The sequence below is a fragment of the Sinocyclocheilus rhinocerous genome, unplaced genomic scaffold (genome assembly GCF_001515625.1).
Source record: "Sinocyclocheilus rhinocerous isolate Xijiao unplaced genomic scaffold, SAMN03320098_v1.1 scaffold161, whole genome shotgun sequence".
NCBI classification, from domain to species: domain Eukaryota; kingdom Metazoa; phylum Chordata; class Actinopteri; order Cypriniformes; family Cyprinidae; genus Sinocyclocheilus; species Sinocyclocheilus rhinocerous.
The window spans coordinates 209,978-228,824 of NW_015627226.1; the positions used below are offsets into that span (position 1 = coordinate 209,978).

The following is an 18,847-nucleotide window of genomic DNA, read 5'->3' on the forward strand; positions in this document are numbered from 1 at the left end:
CATCAGGGTCACCGCTTGGCAAGTTTTGGTACCAGGGATGCAAACTTGTCACCTTTCGGTGAAATTCGCTGTTTTGAATTCAAAATGGGTCATTTGTGTGATTCGTGTAGATCTGCTGAGTTTTTTAAATTTGTACCAACTCAATTCTGTACCCGCTCGAAGTCACCCGCTTTCAAACGATCCTGTATGTTTTTGTGTGCGCGCTCTGGTTTCGAATTACAAAACCAAACGTTTCTATTACAACGTGTTTTGCAGCATTTAGTTTTGTAGCCAATCACAGGCATCTCTGTTGAAAGCAATGGCCAATCAGAGGTGTTTACTATAGGTTAATCAGAATTCTGCTCTGATCTAATTTTTGTTTTCTCAAGTTTACGTAGTTCTACACGCTCACAGATATTCCTATTATAACAAGACAAAAAGAAAGCATACACGATGTAAGTAAGATATTCATTGTGTAGTTAGTTATTGATTATATCAGGAGTTTTCGCGTGAGTAAGCTCGGACAGTTGCGCCATAATGGAAGCGCCCTTTGCTCGGTGTCTCTTACATACTACATTCACAGTTTGAATAAAAGTTTAAGAGGACCATCCACGTATACTGTTTCAGGAATGACAAACGCGAGTGTAAAAAACTATGTGAGTGAATCCGCCAGATTGATCCGCGATTGACGGTGATAACTGTAGCAATGGACGGAACAAACTATCTGACAAGCCGATGTCAAACCAGAGCTGTGCTTCAAGTGATGCAGAGTAAATTCAGAGAAACAAAACTACAGCAGCAACTGTAGTCTGTGTTGCCTTTAGCAGCTTCTACAGATAAAGATAACTTAAAGCTCACCTTTGATGTGTCCTTTTTAGGCAATGTTTGAAAAATTTAAATTTTAAATTAAATCTAAAAAAATGCCAAAATATTTAATGCATTATTTAATTATCATTTTATAATGAATCCAAAAGCAAGACGTGAAAAAAACTAGGGAGTTGATATGGCAACTGACCTAATGGGTGATCCTCTGCTGCCATCTACTGGATATAATGGTAATTTCATGTCATTTTCATCTTAAGTCTTTGTTTTCCACCAGGAGACAATTTTCCCCCCCTGTCTCCTTCATGAATGAAAGTGAACATTTAAAATGAATTTGTTTTGGCAGAGTTAAAAAAATAATAATAAAGGCTTTAAATTATAATAAGAGTTTAAAAAAATGTAGGGTTTTATTTTGAGGGGGGTGCTCGTCTTTGTCACCCCTGATTAGTTTGCATCCCTGGGTACTGTGTCTTGCTGCCAGTGGGGAGCCCACAAATCAATATAAATAAATATCATTACATTTACTTAGTTGACATTATTTCTTTAGCTCTTCTACATTAAATTAGTTGAGTTAACATAATTAGTTGTCAAATAATAAAACTATTAAAGCTGATAATGACATACCTCAGGTCAACAATGAACCAAGAGAGGCTGTCAGTTGTATCTTCTGCCATAAAGATGAAGATTGATATTTTGTTAAATAATAAGCACTTTGTTTTAAAAAATTAACAATTTATGTTCTATTATATGTGTTACTTTTTGTATGTTGAATAAATATATATATATGTAACAAAGATATATTAACAAAATAATCTTTTAGAAGGGCCTCATCTATTAATTTTGCCTGGGCCCCCCACTTCATCTTGGTTCGCCTCTGGTTAAATGTAATCATTCACAAATCTCAAAATGAATATCCATTTTTACACTGTACATTATAATATTGTGAAATCTTAAATTCACTTGTAGAGTTTATATATATTCGTTTTTGTGTTTTACTTTTTATTTCTTTAAACAAAATAGTAAAATAAACGCATAATATCAGCCATTTCTCAGTTATTGGCCATGGCATACAAACTTATTGACCAGAATCTACTTCCCAGAACACTTAAGTATTTTCCAGGTACATATGAGTAATTTGAACCATATTTCCAAAAAATAAAAACAATATCCTGAGGTTGAAAACTCCATATTTCTCCATAAACTTTATATTCTGATTAGAAAGGTTGAAATTGCAACAGTAACCAAATCACGTTGATGGCATTTTCTCACTGAGCAAGCTGTTAGCTGGTATTTCTGATTAGCAGTTTTGCAATCTAAGCATTTCACTCCAACCCACATAATAACACGAACTTCCATTTAATGAGCATATTTTGCCAAAAATCATTCATGGAAATCAGTCCTCTGAAACACTCTGTAAGCTCGTCAACAGTAACTAGGATGGCTTAGCAAAGGCTTCACTGAGGTTCCTCCTGTGCATGAAAGCACACAGACCCACACTTACAGTGATGAGACAGGTTGCTCAGGCTGTCTGGTGTGGTGCTGGACGCTTGTGTAGGACTGTGCTCTGCTGTAGTATTAGAGGAGACGGCCGGTTCCTCTAGACTGGAGGTGAGGAGTGATGAGAGAGTGGTTTCAGCCATACTGTCGGACTGAGATGTCATTGCTGCAGGGGACTCTGGTGCCCGGCCAGCCCCTGTCTCCATGGTGAAGTTGATGGGGGCAGTAGGTGTGACGCCAGTCTCATTTTGCACTGGTGGTACAATGATGGGAGAGAGGTTAGTCATGGGGAAATAAAAACAAGTTGCCAGTAGCCACTGACTTCCATAGTATGGAAAAAAAAACTATTATGGAAGTTAATGGCTACCAGCAACAGTGTCTTTACCAGCATTCTTCAAATATCTTCTTTGATGTAAAAAAAAAAAAAATTGGTTACGTGGATTAATTTGTGTCCTGCCTGGTCAGGACACGGCGTTAGGTACAATGTGATGAGCTTACCGAGTACACATTGGCGTGTGTCAGGGCTGAGCTCCTCATCCATCAGTGGAGATGTGTTCTCATTCTGTGAGCCACATGGGTCAAATACACTTCATCTTCAGTCTGTGGAGCCTTAAACTATGATTAATATTTAACTGTAAGCTGTTGACACTTATTGTCTTCGGTACCAGATTGTTAAGTCAAAATGACTTAGATGCCGATTAAAACAGAAATGCCAGGTGTGATGGATTACAAAAGGAACAAATCTGATAGTGGATTTCATAAGGTGGATTAAAAACGTTATGTCATACGCTATTAGTCAAAATGTCAAAAAGGGACTTCAAATAAATAGAAATAGCTGAGTTGAAGTCCACACACCTGCAGGCTGGCTCAGCTCGTGAAAAACCACTATATCATGAGGGTCATTGAGGTGCTCGGCAAGACTGGTCACATCTTGTCCTGTGAGTCTGTTTGCGCTGTAGACGGCCTCCTTCTCACGGTCTGTCCAGTACACGCGATCCTAAGAGACACACAACAGTCAACACAAGATTTTCACATGTCCTTAAGAAAAGAAATCTGCTAGGTGGTTGCTAGGGTGTCTTAGGTGGTTTCTATGGTGTTGCAAGGTGTTCTGGGTGGTTTTAGGTGGTACTCTAGTGGCGCTTTTCCACTGCATGGTACGGCACGGTACGGCTCGGTACGGTTCACTTTTGGGGGGGTTTCCACTGGGTACAGTACCTGGTACCTGGTACTTTTTTTTAGTACCACCTCTGTTGAGGTTCCAAGTGAACCGTACTGTAACCAAAACATGACGTGTAAACTCTGCTGATCACGGATTGGCCGGAGAGAATCGTCACTACCTGCGTCACTGCGACACAAACACAACAGAACCGCTAGATTTAATTCAGCACAGCCAGCGAAGGATCAAACGCAACTGTTTTGAACAAGCTCACCTTTTTTAACAACCAAAAAGTGGCTGTTTCGTTGTCTGTTGAGGAAGTACAGACGTTCCTCTCGTTGATAGCAGAGGAGCGGATCCAGCGAGAGCTTGATGGGGCGACGCGGAATTAAAAAGTTTTTCAGGAGTCGCGGCAATAGAGGCGGCACAACTATAACGACATGTGAATAATCCCGCCCACTCTAAAGCGGTACTGAACTGCAGTGGAAACGCAAACCGAGCCGAGCCGTGCAGTGCAGTGCCGTACCGTACTGAGCCGTGCCGAGCCGAGTCGTACCACGCAGTGGAAAAGCGCCATAGCTGTGGTGTTCTAGGTGGTTGCTAAGGTGTTCTGGGCAGTTTTAGGGCATTTTTTAGGTGGTACTGTAGCTAAGATATTCTAGGTGGTTGCTAGGGTGTCTTAGGTGGTTTCTATTGTGTTGTTAGGGTGTTCTATGTGGTTTTAGGGCATTTCTAGGTGAAACTGTGGCTAGGGTGTTCTTAGTTGGTTTCTAAGGTGTTGCTAAGGTGCTAGGGTGGATTCTAAGGCATTGCTAGGGTATTTTGAGTGGTTTTAGGGCATTTCTAGATGATAGCTATAGGGTGCTGTAGGGGGTTGCTAGAGGATTGCTAGATGGGTTCTATACTATTATTGGAGGTTTAGAGTGTTGTTCTGTGTTGTCACTAAGGTGTCTTAGATGGTTTCCATGGCGTTACTAAGGTGTTCTGGGTTGTTTTATTGAATGGCTAGGTGGTTGCTAGGGTGTTGTAGGTGGCTGCTAAAGTGTTATTGGAAGGTTTAGAGCAGGCATGGGCAAACTCGGTCCTGGAGGGCCACTGTCCTGCAGAGTTTAGCTCCAACACTGATAAAACTCACCTGCCTGTAGTCTTCTAGTAATCCTGAAGACATTGATTAGCTTGTTCAGGTGTTTGATCAGGGTTGGAGCTAAACTCTGTGGCCCGCCAGGACCGAGTTTGCCCATGCCTGATTTAGAGTATTGCTGAGTGATTGCTAGGGTGTCCTGGGATGTTCTAGGTCAGGGGTGGCCAACCACAGTCCTGCTGAGTTTTGCTCCAACCTTGATTAAAACTCACCTCCCTGTACCTTTCTAGTAACCCTTAGACCTTGATTAGCTTGTTCAATTGTGTTTGATTAGGTTTGGAGCTGAACTCTGCAGGACTGTGTCTCTCCAGGACCAACGTTAGCCACCCCTGTTCTATGTAGTTCCTTGATCAATGCTAGGTGGATGCTAGGTGGAAAATATAGTGATGTAGACACACATACAGTCAGCAAACATCACTCAGAAAATGAAGACAAACCAGGCAAAGCATCTCTTCATCTGCTTGCATCATAGATATTGAAGTTTGATTGAAACAATGAAAATCAATTCAATAAAGAGCATCCTGCATAAAACAATAACTGCCTAGTCTCACACAAGCAATTAAGCTGCTTTTAGAATGTAGGGCGTCCTGTTTTGATTGCTATGGCGTTAAGGTGCTGTGGGTGGTTTTAGGGCATTTCTAGTTGATAGCTAGGGTGTTTTCAGTGGTTGCTGGAGAGATTTTAGGGTGTTGGTAAGTAGCTGATAGGGTGTCCTCACTGGTTTCTAGTGCATTCCTAGGGTGTCCTGAGTGATTGTTAGAGTGTTCTTGGGGTTTTTGGAGTATTGCTATGGTATTCTGCACAGCTGCTAGGGTGTTGCTAGGCAGCAATGTTTACGACTGTAATTTATGTATTTAAGTACAACACAGCTAATTTCATTCTTTTGAATGGTCACAAAACGTCACATGTCAATCACATGTTAAGTGAGTGAGCAGCAAGCAAGCGGCGCAGTGAAGTGTTCAGTGGTCTGTGTGGTTTCTAGGGCATTGCTAGGTGGTTGCTAACACATCCTAGGTGGTTTATACATTTTTGCTAAGGTGTTATAGGTGGTTTTAGGGCATTGCTAAATGGCTAATAGGGAAAATCTGATTGCCTTAAAAGTTCTCCTCTCTTTAAAACACATTGAAATATTATACTATAGCACAATGGTGGGGGTCATATTTAGGATGCTAACATTTGATATTTCAGGTAATGAGTTTGTTAAAATATAGTGATGTAGACACACATACAGTCAGCAAACATCACTCAGAAAATGAAGACAAACCAGGCAAAGCATCTCTTCATCTGCTTGCATCATAGATATTGAAGTTTGATTGAAACAATGAAAATCAATTCAATAAAGAGCATCCTGCATAAAACAATAACTGCCTAGTCTCACACAAGCAATTAAGCTGCTAAGAAAAAGTTCCATATTAAAAAGTCCCACATTGTTTTCTGTAGTGGAAACTCTGTTACTGGGGGGGAAATCCACAGCAAGAGTCTCTGTCCAGCAAGACCTTTAATTCTGCGGCTGATGTGTAGGTGTGTAAGACTACAGCTCTTCAGCATTCAGCCCTGCTCTGCTGTGAGAGGAAGTCAATCTTAGATTAGTGTGCTCACCACTACTTGAGCCAGGCTTGTGTGAAAATACTATAATCTTCTTTCTGCCTATCATAACTCTGCCCAGGACCCGTCCCTACGTTACCATGGAGACCGCTGAGCTTAAGCAGCAAAACAATAAAGGGAATTGTCCCACATAAAATACAATACATCACTGAAGTAGGATGTTGAACATTAATAATTCTGAGCATGTTTCAGTTTTACATTTAAAGTATCTTCAGAGACATCTTCAATCAATTTCCATAGCCCATAACAGCCACTCACCTAAACATGGCATTTCTATAGATGTTTTAATGATAGATAATATATCACCCAGGGCAACTATATTGCTGATATTTGTCTATTTTGAGACCAATTGTACCCAATAAGCATGCCTGCTGATTAAATTAACAGTGGATTAATGGACATCTTTGTTTGACATCATGTAATATATGTAATATGAATAGACTGATATATCATCATATTATTCAATCAGACAATATTTGGACATTTTGAGATGATCAGTATTGGTCAGTCCCTCTGGCACCAGTTCCAAACTTCCAAAATCCAAAATTTTTTAATTCCCTAAATAAACTAAATCAATCAAAAGTGACAGTAAGTGTGGACTTTTCAAGACGAATATTTCAAATAAATGTTATTCTTTTGACATTTATAAAACAAAGAATCGTGAAAAAAAAATATTACAGTTTAGACAAAAATATGAATCAGCACAACTGTTTTCAACATTGATAAAAATAAGACATGTTTCTTGAGCAGCAAATCAGCATATTAGAATGATTTCTGAAGGATCATGTGACACTGAAGACTGGAGTAATGATGCTGAAAATTCAGCTTTGATCACGATAATACTGTAATAATATTTCACAATTTTTGCCTTAGTGAACAAGAGACTTTAAACAAAATCTTACTGACACCAAACATTTGAATGGTAGTGTAAATCAGCACAATCCATTAGAAAGCTCAACCACCAGTAAAAATTGCATAAATCTCTCATTTGCTTTCATTAAATTAAATGTCTGCATTATATCTGCTTTCCTGATATTGCCATTGGCTATTGAAAAATCAATATTTAAAAAAAATTCTAGTTGTTTTATGGTTAAGATTTGGCTCTGAGCATGACTAAAAATTAGGGCTGCACGATAAATCGCATGCGATATTTAACGCGCATCTTGTCAGTTGATCTGATCTTGATATGCTTGATTTAGCTTTTGATTTATGAAGGGAAAAAAAATAGATCTGGACTATATCACTGGCCAGAGTCCTGCAGCTTTGAAAATGCTGCTATATTAATAAATCATAAAGAGAAAATAAGAAAGGCTTTAATGCTAACTCGGCTGTAAGATACTGACCACACACACACGTGCGCGCACACACACGCACGCACAAACACACACACACACACACACACACTCATTAACATACACTCCAGTCGGCCCTGCCTGTGTGTGAGCGATATGACCAGGGCTTCTCAGCAGTGTGAGTGGGAGTTATTATTAAGTGCTGGACAGCCTTGGGCAGTGGTTAAATTCACTGTAATGGACTGATAAATACACACAAACACATACTAGCTGGTATTAACCACATGCATATAAACACACACACACATAGTTTATAAAGAAATAGAAGAAACTGAGACACACAGGTATTTAGGAGACTCACTCACCTCAAACACAGCGAGGGCATACGGATGGCCGAGTCTCCCTCTGGAGGACAGGATGACTCTGCGATGGGCCCCGTTTAAATCCACGCTGCAGATCAGGTGCAGTTTTGAGTCCACCCAGTACAAGCGCTTACCAACCACATCTGCATTCAGAGACACAACGCTACTGTCAAACAATTACTGATTCATTTAGAGTGCATAAAGCTCAACCGTTTTAGACACAAGACATCTCAATAACATTCATCTTCCTCTTTCCATAGAGCACCAATAACAGAAGGGAATAACCATAATAATTCCTACCGAGTGTGATTCCATTGGGCCACTCAATGTCCTCAGACACCAACACCTGTCGATCTACACCGTTCATGCCAGCCTTCTCAATCCTGGCCCTGATGCCCCAGTCAGACCAATACATGAACCTGTGAAAACAAAGCATTCACCAATATATATATATATATATATATACATACAGGTGCAATTGTACAAAGTTTACTTCATCTGGACATACCATGGATGCTTACAGTACATAGTGATATGTTACGGCTTATGGAAATGAATTCTTTCTTGAAATTGGCTTGTAAAGGTTTGATATTTGATACTGACATCAGTAAACCTAATCTGGGGAACCAGAACATAATACATACTAATGATCTAAAACAGAGTTCCACAAACTGGTATTGTGAGTAATTAAATCATAACAAACTAAAACATACAAAGAAATAAAAATAAGTCTAAAAAATAAAATAAAAATAAAATAACCAAATAAAACACTTACTAAAAAAGATCAAATATTTTATTTACAGGTGCATCTCAATAAATTAGAATGTCGTGGAAAAGTTCATTTATTTCAGTAATTCAACTCAAATTGTGAAACTCGTGTATTAAATAAATTCAATGCACACAGACTGAAGTAGTTTAAGTCTTTGGTTCTTTTAATTGTGATGATTTTGGCTCACATTTAACAAAAACCCACCAATTCACTATCTCAACAAATTAGAATATGGTGACATGCCAATCAGCTAATCAACTCAAAACACCTGCAAAGGTTTCCTGAGCCTTCAAAATGGTCTCTCAGTTTGGTTCACTAGGCTACACAATCATGGGGAAGACTGCTGATCTGACAGTTGTCCAGAAGACAATCATCAACACCCTTCACAAGGAGGGTAAGCCACAAACATTAATTGTCAAAGAAGCTGGCTGTTCACAGAGAGCTGTATCCAAGCATGTTAACAGAAAGTTGAGTGGAAGGAAAAAGAAGAAAAAAATGCACAACCAACCGAGAGAACCGCAAACTTATGAGGATTGTCAAGCAAAATCGATTCAAGAATTTGAGTGAACTTCACAAGGAATGGACTGAGGCTGGGGTCAAGGCATCAAGAGCCACCACACACAGACGTGTCAAGGAATTTGGCTACAGTTGTCATATTCCTCTTGTTAAGCCACTCCTGAACCACAGACAACATCAGAGGCATCTTACCTGGGCTAAGGAGAAGAAGAACTGGACTGTTGCCCAGTGGTCCAAAGTTCTCTTTTCAGATGAGAGCAAGTTTTGTATTTCATTTGGAAACCAAGGAAACCAAGGTCGGAGGAAGGGTGGAGAAGCTCATAGCCCAAGTTGCTTGAAGTCCAGTGTTAAGTTTCCACAGTTTCCACTGATTTGGGGTGCAATGTCATCTGCTGGTGTTGGTCCATTGTGTTTTTTGAAAACCAACATCACTGCACCCGTTTACCAAGAAATTGTGGAGCACTTCATGCTTCCTTCTGCTGACCAGCTTTTTGAAAATGCTGATTTCATTTTCCAGCAGGATTTGGCACCTGCCCACACTGCCAAAAGCACCAAAAGTTGGTTAAATGACCATGGTGTTGGTGTGCTTGACTGGCCAGCAAACTCACCAGACCTGAACCCCATAGAGAATCTATGGGGTATTGTCAAGAGAAAAATGAGAAACAAGAGACCAAAAAATGCAGATGAGCTGAAGGCCACTGTCAAAGAAACCTGGGCTTCCATACCACCTCAGCAGTGCCACAAACTGATCACCTCCATGCCACGCCGAATTGAGGCAGTAATTAAAGCAAAAGGAGCCCCTACCAAGTATTGAGTACATATACAGTAAATGAACATACTTTCCAGAAGGCCAACAATTCACTAAAAATGTTTTTTTATTGGTCTTATGAAGTATTCTAATTTGTTGAGATAGTGAATTGGTAAGTACGTCTGACGTTTTTCTTTAAAATTAGCATTTCTTTCTGGCTACTATGTATAGGTATCTATGTAAGTACTGGTACTTCTGAATGGGTTGAGGCTGGGAATTAGTGCATTTGAATATAGTGCATATATAGGTGCATCTCAATAAATTAGAATGTCGTGGAAAAGTTCCTTTATTTCAGTAATTCAACTCAAATTGTGAAACTTGTGTATTAAATAAATTCAATGCACACAGATTGAAGTAGTTTAAGTCTTTGGTTCTTTTAATTGTGATGATTTTGGTTCACATTTAACAAAAACCCACCAATTCACTATCTCAACTAATTAGAATATGGTGACATGCCAATCAGCTAATCAACTCAAAACACCTGCAAAGGTTTCCTGAGCCTTCAAAATGGTCTCTCAGTTTGGTTCACTAGGCTATACAATCATGGGGAAGACTGCTGATCTGACAGTTGTCCAGAAGACAATCATTGACACCCTTCACAAGGAGGGTAAGCCACAAACATTCATTGTCAAAGAAGCTGGCTGTTCACAGAGTGCTGTATCCAAGCATGTTAACAGAAAGTTGAGTGGAAGGAAAAAGTGTGGAAGAAAAAGATGCACAACCAACCGAGAGAACCGCAGCCTTATGAGGATTGTCAAGCAAAATCGATTCAAGAATTTGAGTGAACTTCACAAGGAATGGACTGAGGCTGGGGTCAAGGCATCAAGAGCCACCACACACAGACGTGTCAAGGAATTTGGCTACAGTTGTCGTATTCCTCTTGTTAAGCTACTCCTGAACCACAGACAACGTCAGAGGCGTCTTACCTGGGCTAAGGAGAAGAAGAACTGGACTGTTGCCCAGTGGTCCAAAGTCCTCTTTTCAGATGAGAGCAAGTTTTGTATTTCATTTGGAAACCAAGGTCCTAGAGTCTGGAGGAAGGGTGGAGAAGCTCATAGCCCAAGTTGCTTGAAGTCCAGTGTTAAGTTTCCACAGTCTGTGATGATTTGGGGTGCAATGTCATCTGCTGGTGTTGGTCCATTGTGTTTTTTGAAAACCAACGTCACTGCACCCGTTTACCAAGACATTTTGGAGCACTTCATGCTTCCTTCTGCTGACCAGCTTTTTGAAGATGCTGATTTCATTTTCCAGCAGGATTTGGCACCTGCCCACACTGCCAAAAGCATCAAAAGTTGGTTAAATGACCATGGTGTTGGTGTGCTTGACTGGCCAGCAAACTCACCAGACCTGAACCCCATAGAGAATCTATGGGGTATTGTCAAAAGGAGAATGAGAAACAAGAGATCAAAAAATGCAGATGAGCTGAAGGCCGCTGTCAAAGAAACCTGGGCTTCCATACCACCTCAGCAGTGCCACAAACTGATCACCTCCATGCCACGCCGAATTGAGGCGGTAATTAAAGCAAAAGGAGCCCCTACCATGTATTGAGTACATGTACAGTAAATGAACATACTTTCCAGAAGGCCAACAATTCACTAAAAATGTTTTTTTTATTGGTTTTATTTTATTGGTTTTTGTTAAATGTGAGCCAAAATCATCACAATTAAAAGAACCAAAGACTTAAACTACTTCAGTCTGTGTGCATTGAATTTATTTAATACATGAGTTTCACAATTTGAGTTGAATTACTGAAATAAATGAACTTTTCCACGACATTCTAATTTATTGAGATGCACCTGTATATGGATGTAAACCTCCATGTAACACAAAACCTGAATATTGATGTTTTTTATTTGTTTGTTATACGTTTTAGCAAATTTGTTATGTGCTTTTGTCCTTTTTATTTTATATTCAGTTTTATATTTCTATTTAGTTTTAATTCATTTTTTTTTATTCCAGTTTTAGTAATTTACTTTAAAAAACATTTTATTTCAGTTAGTTGCCAAGGCAACATTTCTAATTTTTAATACGTTTCAATAAGCCTCTATCAATCTAATATTTATATATTATTGTATTTCAGATTTATTTCAATGAACAAAAATATTTTTGTATGGTTTTAGTTCTCCTTTTAGTTAATAAGAACACTGTGTGTAATAGGGTTTGACTCTCCAAAAATGTAATGATATTTATAAATGAATAATTCATGATATTTGCAAAAAAAAAAAAAAAAAATCTTGAAAATGTGTTTAAAATATTTTTGAAACTAATCATTAAGATGTGTACACACATGTGTATCAGGAAATATGTTATGACCTTTCACTTGATGGTTGCACATCACATTTAAAAAAAAATTTAACTTTTCTCGAAAATGGTATAAAAGGTTTTCAAAAGTAAAAGATGTGTAAAGGATTTTTCTCTTTTTTACTGTCAAGACTCTTATTTGACAATGACAAAAGTCAAGGCTATCTCAAGACCAGAGCAGCCCTAAATGACTTATTAAAATAAGTTTGTCCATTAACAAAAGGACAATTTTGTGGCATTCACTATTGTAAGCAAACAACAGCATGTTTGAAACTATTAATGTGGCGGTAAGGTTATCTCTATGGATTAACAGAATTCAATAAACATTTCCTCTCTAAGACTCCACAGCCTCCATGTGCATGTCACTGAAAGCTTCTCTTATCATCTCAGTGACCTTTAAAGGCAGTCTGGCCTTTTGTGGTTTTGTCATTTGGATGGCAGTGATGTGTCTGATAGCTGCTCACCCTCTCTCTGGATCCACAGCGATGGCCCGTGGTTCGCTCAGATCGGTGCTGATCAGCACGCGTCTCCTGCTGCCATCCACTGAAGCCACGGAGATGGTTCTGTCACCTGAGTCGGTCCAGTAGAGGTTGTGTTGGACCCAGTCCAGTGCCAGACCCTCAGGGGAATGCAGATCGGAGTCGATCAGAGTAACGTGTCGAGACGGGTCGCTCGCCTCGTGGATGTAAGCACTTCAGAGACATGCAGACAATTAGAGGTTCTGCTACTAGACGCTGAGTCGAACAGTCAAATCACATGACTTCAGTTGTGATTGTTTTATACATAGTGATAGAATGAGGAAAAATCCTCTGCCCACCTAAAACCTGTAACAGCCAACAATACTGTCAGTGAATGTAATGTCCACAACTGTACGTGTTTTTAATGCAATATTTGCATCTTGGTTGTCATTTCCATCAAGCATTTTTTTGCAATATCCCAAAATTCACATACAAATACTACCATTCAAAAATTGTTGTCAGTAAAATAGTTTTCAATGTTTTTGAAAGAAGTCTCTTATGCTCACCGAAGATGCATTTATTTGATCAAAAAATACAGTAAAATAATAATATTGTAAAATATTATTATAAATTCAAATAACTGTTTTCTATTTTTTTTTCTATTTTCTATATTTTTAAATATTATTTATTCCTGTGATGCAAAGCTGAATTTTCAGCATCATTACTCCAGTCTTCAGTGTCACATGATCTTTCAGAAATCATTCTAATATACTGGTTTGCTGCTCAAGAAAATGTTTTATTATTATCCATGTTGAAAACCTTTGCTGCTTAATATTTTTTGTGGAAACTGTGATACATTTTTCCCAGATTCCTTGATTAATAGAAAGTTTAAAAGAACAGCATATGTTTGTAACATTATAAACATTTTTACTGCCACTTTTGATCAATTTAATGCACCATTTCTGAATAAAAGTATTATTTTCTTTAAAAAAAAAAAAAATCTTACTGACCCCAATGAATGGAATGTCAGTAACTGCTTTTTATGCTTTAAAATGTTTTTTATTTGCATTTTGGAGTTTCCAAACACCATTTTTTTTTGTGATATCCTGAAATTCACAAAAAATATGTCAATGGAAGGCCCACTAAAATAGCATACTACTTTTGGAAAAAGTTTATTGTTGTATTTTGCATATTGTTTCACATATTTTACATGTAATAAACATAGAATACCTATATAATGTGCAGTATGCAATAAACCTCTGGTCAGTTACTAACGTAATCCTTTTGTCAGAAGCATGCTTTCTATTTCTCTGTTTTATTAAACATCATTTATGTTGTGATTTTGGACAGTTTTAACTAAAATCCCTTTCTAATACTCAGTGCTTCTCTTTACAGATCTTCACATGATCTGAAGTGTTCATGAGTGCCACAGGTGTCCAAATGAATGAATGGCCCTGTAGGGCCTCAACTCACCCCTCAGCCTTCTATTATCAGCTTCAATATCATCCCAAACTAGTTCAAGCTCACAGCGGAGCAGTTACATCTAATGACTTTGAACTTTATCCTCACTTATAAGTCCAAAAGAGACAGACGATAGGCAGAGAGAGAGGGCAGGAGCAGACTACTGCCATTTAATAAGATAGCACATCATTTTGAGCAGCCGCAGAGGTATCTATTATTAGGAAAGTGAATGTCCCCAATTAGCGAGATCACATGGAATGTGCAATCAGGAGGAAAGGGAGATGGACCGTGGAAAAATGAGTCAAGAGGTTCTTTGCGAGTTTTAAATGAATTTGTAACAGGGCCAGACCTTCATATGGTAAGAGTCAAAACCTTTCCTGTATTACATTACACAGTGCGTTTGATCTACTGTCTACACAGGGCACTTTGAAGGCAGAATAAGCATTGTAGGGTCGTTACAAACATTTTCAAAGGGTTCAAATGATGGACGTTTCACTCTCACAATTGGTGATATTATAAAAGTCTTACTATCATTAACTTTTTAATAAAAATTTTAACCCCATGGTATTTTGCTGTTTTTATCATTGCTGCTGTCATTATGCTAAAAATCCTTTTTTTTTTTTTGATAATGGAGTTTTACAAAAGTGTTTTATAAGCAGACACGCATTTAAAGGGGTCATATGATGTTGCTAAAAAAAACATTATTTGGTGTATTTGGTGTAATGAAATGTGTTTATGCGGTTTAAGGTTCAAAAAACACATTATTTTCCACATACTGTACATTATTGTTTCTCCTCTATGCCCCGCCTTTCTGAAACGCGTCGATTTTTACAAAGCTCATCAGTCTGAAAAGCGAGGTGTGCTGTGATTGGAAAGCTATCCGGTGCGTTATGATTGGCCGAATACCTCAAGCGTGAGACGGAAATGTTACGCCCCTCACCATACTGTGATGCCCTGTCCGGCCGGAGCGACGAGACAAAAACATTAAAACCCATTGTAAACGAGGCATTTGTTGCATCCAGTGGGGACATAATTACAGATTATAATGACTTATACTGTCGTTTTACGCGTTGCGTTGCATTCGGAGAAATGACAAACAACAAGTGCTACTCTACACTGCTCAAAACTCGCGTTTGAATCATCAGTGGCAAATTCTTTAAATATAAAAAAAAAAATTCAGTCTGGCTGGGAGTCAACATTATTTGTCAGCATCATAGTGGCCGAATACCTCAAGTGTGTGACGGAAATGTTACGCCCCTTACCATATTGTGATGCCCTGTCCGACCGGAGTGACGAGACAAAAACATTAAAACCCATTATAAACGAGGCATTTGTTGCATCCAGTGGGGAAATAATTACGGATTATAATGACTTAGGGTGCTTTCACACCTGGCCTGTTGTTTTGAAACCTGGCGCGTTTCCCTCTTAGCTCGGTTCGTTTGGGCATATGTGAACACGGCAATCGCACACGGATCCGGGCCAAAACAATCGGTCCGAGATCGCCTGAACCGCAGTTTTTAGTTTTTTTTCTCCTCTTAAATTTTATAAAGAATATCTCTTTGGATTTGAGACTTTAGTCTTTGCAACTTTACAGATCTTCTTTATGCACCAAGAGCTTGTAACACTCCAGAGAAAGGAAAATTTGAAATCGCATCATATGACCCCTTTAATTCACAAATAACAGACAAATTAATTGACAAAAATAATGGTAGCACTTTATTTTACATTCATGTTTCGTGTGTACATACTATGTACTTATTATAGTGATTACAATAACTGGGTAATAACTAGGTATTTAGTTAACCCTGAACCTACCCCTAAACCTTACCTTAACCCATGTAGTTACTGATGTTCCATTCATTAAAAGTGCATCATGTTACATTTGTTTATGTTTATAGTTTTTGTCAGTTTTTATTTTATTTTATTTTTTTTGCAACAATTGATCAGTTTCAGGGAGTTTTGCAAGAATTTGTACATTACCATGAGTTGTCTGCAAGTTTTTTTTTAGTTTTTTTTGAAGAAATTAATACTTTTGTTCACAAATGATGCATCCAATTTATCCAAAGTGCCAGATAAGACGTTTATAATGTACAAAAGATTTCTATTTCAAATAAATGCTGTTCTTTTGAACGTTTGATCACAGTTTACACACAATCACACAAATAAGCAGCAAAACCTGGTAATAAGAAATGTTTTTTGAGCAGCAAATCAGCATATTAGAATGATTTCTGAAGGCTCATCAAGACTGGAGTAATGATGCTGAAAATTCAGCTTTGATCACAGGAATTAAATTACATTTTAAAATATATTAAAATATAAAACTGTCCATTTTAAATTGTAATAATGTTTCACAATAATCAAATAAATGCATGAGACTTCTTTCAAAAAAAATAAAAATATCTTACTGACCTCAAACTAGAGGTCTACACGGAGGACCCGAGACCCGAGGACCCGGGTCCCAATCTATTACTTCGGGTCCCGGGTCTGTTTAACATTGTGTGTAATACCCGAGTCGATCGGACTCGGAGAACACCCGGCCGTTATCAGAGTCAGTCAGCGCTGTGCGTGTGTTGTTTTGTAACTTTCAACTTGTAAAATTAGGATGAGAAAAGTGTTAGTCGGTAATTTGAAATAAGGTGGAAAAAAAAACAAAAAAACACAAGTGACGTCATCAGAAGCAGGGTGGGCGGAGTTAATGCACACGCACGGTGATAATGGATACCTTCATGAGTGATGCGAGTTATTATTGATTATTTTTTAAATAATATTATGAATGAACCGTCTTGTTGTTATATCTAAAATTTTTGCTCAGACTCGGCTCAGAGAGCACAGAGATGATAGCAAATAAGTAAAGCTAACGTCAGCAGCCATGGCACTGGACGAGCAATCGTTATTATAATCCAAATGGGCAAACAGTCTAAATTATTATGCAAGTTGACTCAAGATACAAAAAATGCAAAACTGCAAAGTCGCATTTGTCATCCGTCACCGTGACAGCAAGTGGACTTTTGAAACTGGAATAATGAGTGGATTACGCATTTCAATTGGCAAGAGAGTCAATAACACGGATAGAACTTTCTTGGCAAGGAGGATTGTGTGCATCACAGTCCGGTACAAGGGAGAAGGCTTCTTACATTAGGTAAGACAAAAAGTTTAAATTTCGCAACTTGTTTATCGACTTGTTAATAGCAATTTGCTGTGGAATATGTGCCGATCGGGTCCAGTCGGGTCTGTGTCTTCCCGGCCGGGTTCGGGTCCATCTTTCAAATAATTGACGGTCCGCGTCGGGTCCGGGTAGTACATTTTTGACATTTCTCGGTTCTGCACGGGCCCGGGTCCAACTTTCAAAATAAAAAACGGGACCGGGTCGGTTCAGTGTAGCACATTTACGGGTCTCTTCGGGTTCGGGTACGAACTTTTGGACCCGTGTAGACCTCTACCTCAAACGTTTGAGCAGTAGTGTGTATATACATACAGTACATATTCCCAAGAAACATAAGCATGATCACTTCTGAATGGAACACCTACATAATCTCGGTTTCAGTAATATGGCAATTAAAATGTTTCGTAAGTGCTGTTTTTCTGCCTCTCTGCATCTCATTTTAATTAATTTCACTAGAGAGAGTGTTATCTTGAGAGTAACGGTCTGAGTGTGTGAGGGAGGGATATGTAAATAAATTGAGTCATATCTCCTGAGTTTAAAATAATTAACACATCACAAGCATGTGAAGCAGCACTTTGCTGTTAAATGAGTCCTGGCTCTCCTTTTAAGTGCTCAGCTAAACCGCTTCCATATTTACAGCATAATAACCAAAAGGTCAAGATGAGGTCACCTGTATATTTTGTGCTGGAAACGGTCACACCAGTACATGCGGTTGGCAACAACGTCGATATCAATGGCCACTGCGTTCTTCTGAGTAGGAACCACCTGTGTGTAGTCCCTCTTCACCAGGTCAATGCGTCTGATCTCGTGCCTGTTTGTGAACATCAGGTAAGGGCTTTTTCCTAAAACAAGCACAAAGACAAGTGATCACAGAGAGTTCACTCAATCTTGAAACAAAGAAAAGCTTTCTGTCCATGCACTCTTCCCTCAGAGAAACTAAACTTGTGTTTATAGTCATGAACTATGGTAACTATGATATATACACATAAAAGATATATCATTTTAAAATATAATATTTCTTTAAATAAAATATCATTCGTTACAAAAAAAGAAAGACAATTAATTAAAGATCAAGCAGCACAGAATCACTGACCCATATGTTTTCAGAATCATTAGGATACATACAAATTAAGTTAACATTTAATGATCCTTGACAGTGCACCAGAATATTTTTTTTTACATTTTTTAAAATGTTAAAATTATATACATACATCTATCTGTCTATTGTACTGTAAATATTTTACATTTATTAATAATATCAATGTTGTATAACTTAATATTTACGTAAATATTTAAAACTTAATATTTCACAGCATAACTATATAATTTATATAGAACTATATAAAATATTTCTTAAAATAAAATATCATTTATAAGTAAGGAATAATTGACGACGGGCCGTTGAATTATTCGAAAAATAATGCCCACCCGAGGACGTTACACATCGGGTGTGCATTATTTTTCTAATAATTCAACGGCCCGGAGTCAATTATTCCGCTTATACTACGGTTACCACA

At 38.2% G+C, this 18,847-nt stretch overlaps 1 protein-coding gene across 1 annotated transcript in view; it reads right to left on the reverse strand.

The window, feature by feature from the left end:
* Positions 1-18,847, reverse strand: part of LOC107722362 (low-density lipoprotein receptor-related protein 8-like) — a 122,702-nt gene that overhangs the window by 5,347 nt on the left and 98,508 nt on the right. Inside the window, exons 9-15 of the mRNA XM_016530693.1 lie at positions 18,001-18,172; positions 12,713-12,940; positions 8,155-8,273; positions 7,858-7,997; positions 3,158-3,295; positions 2,797-2,860; positions 2,303-2,551 (exon numbers count right to left, since the gene is read on the reverse strand). Coding sequence (XP_016386179.1) covers positions 2,303-2,551; positions 2,797-2,860; positions 3,158-3,295; positions 7,858-7,997; positions 8,155-8,273; positions 12,713-12,940; positions 18,001-18,172 — 1,110 coding nt within the window. The remainder of the gene's footprint in view (positions 1-2,302; positions 2,552-2,796; positions 2,861-3,157; positions 3,296-7,857; positions 7,998-8,154; positions 8,274-12,712; positions 12,941-18,000; positions 18,173-18,847) is intronic.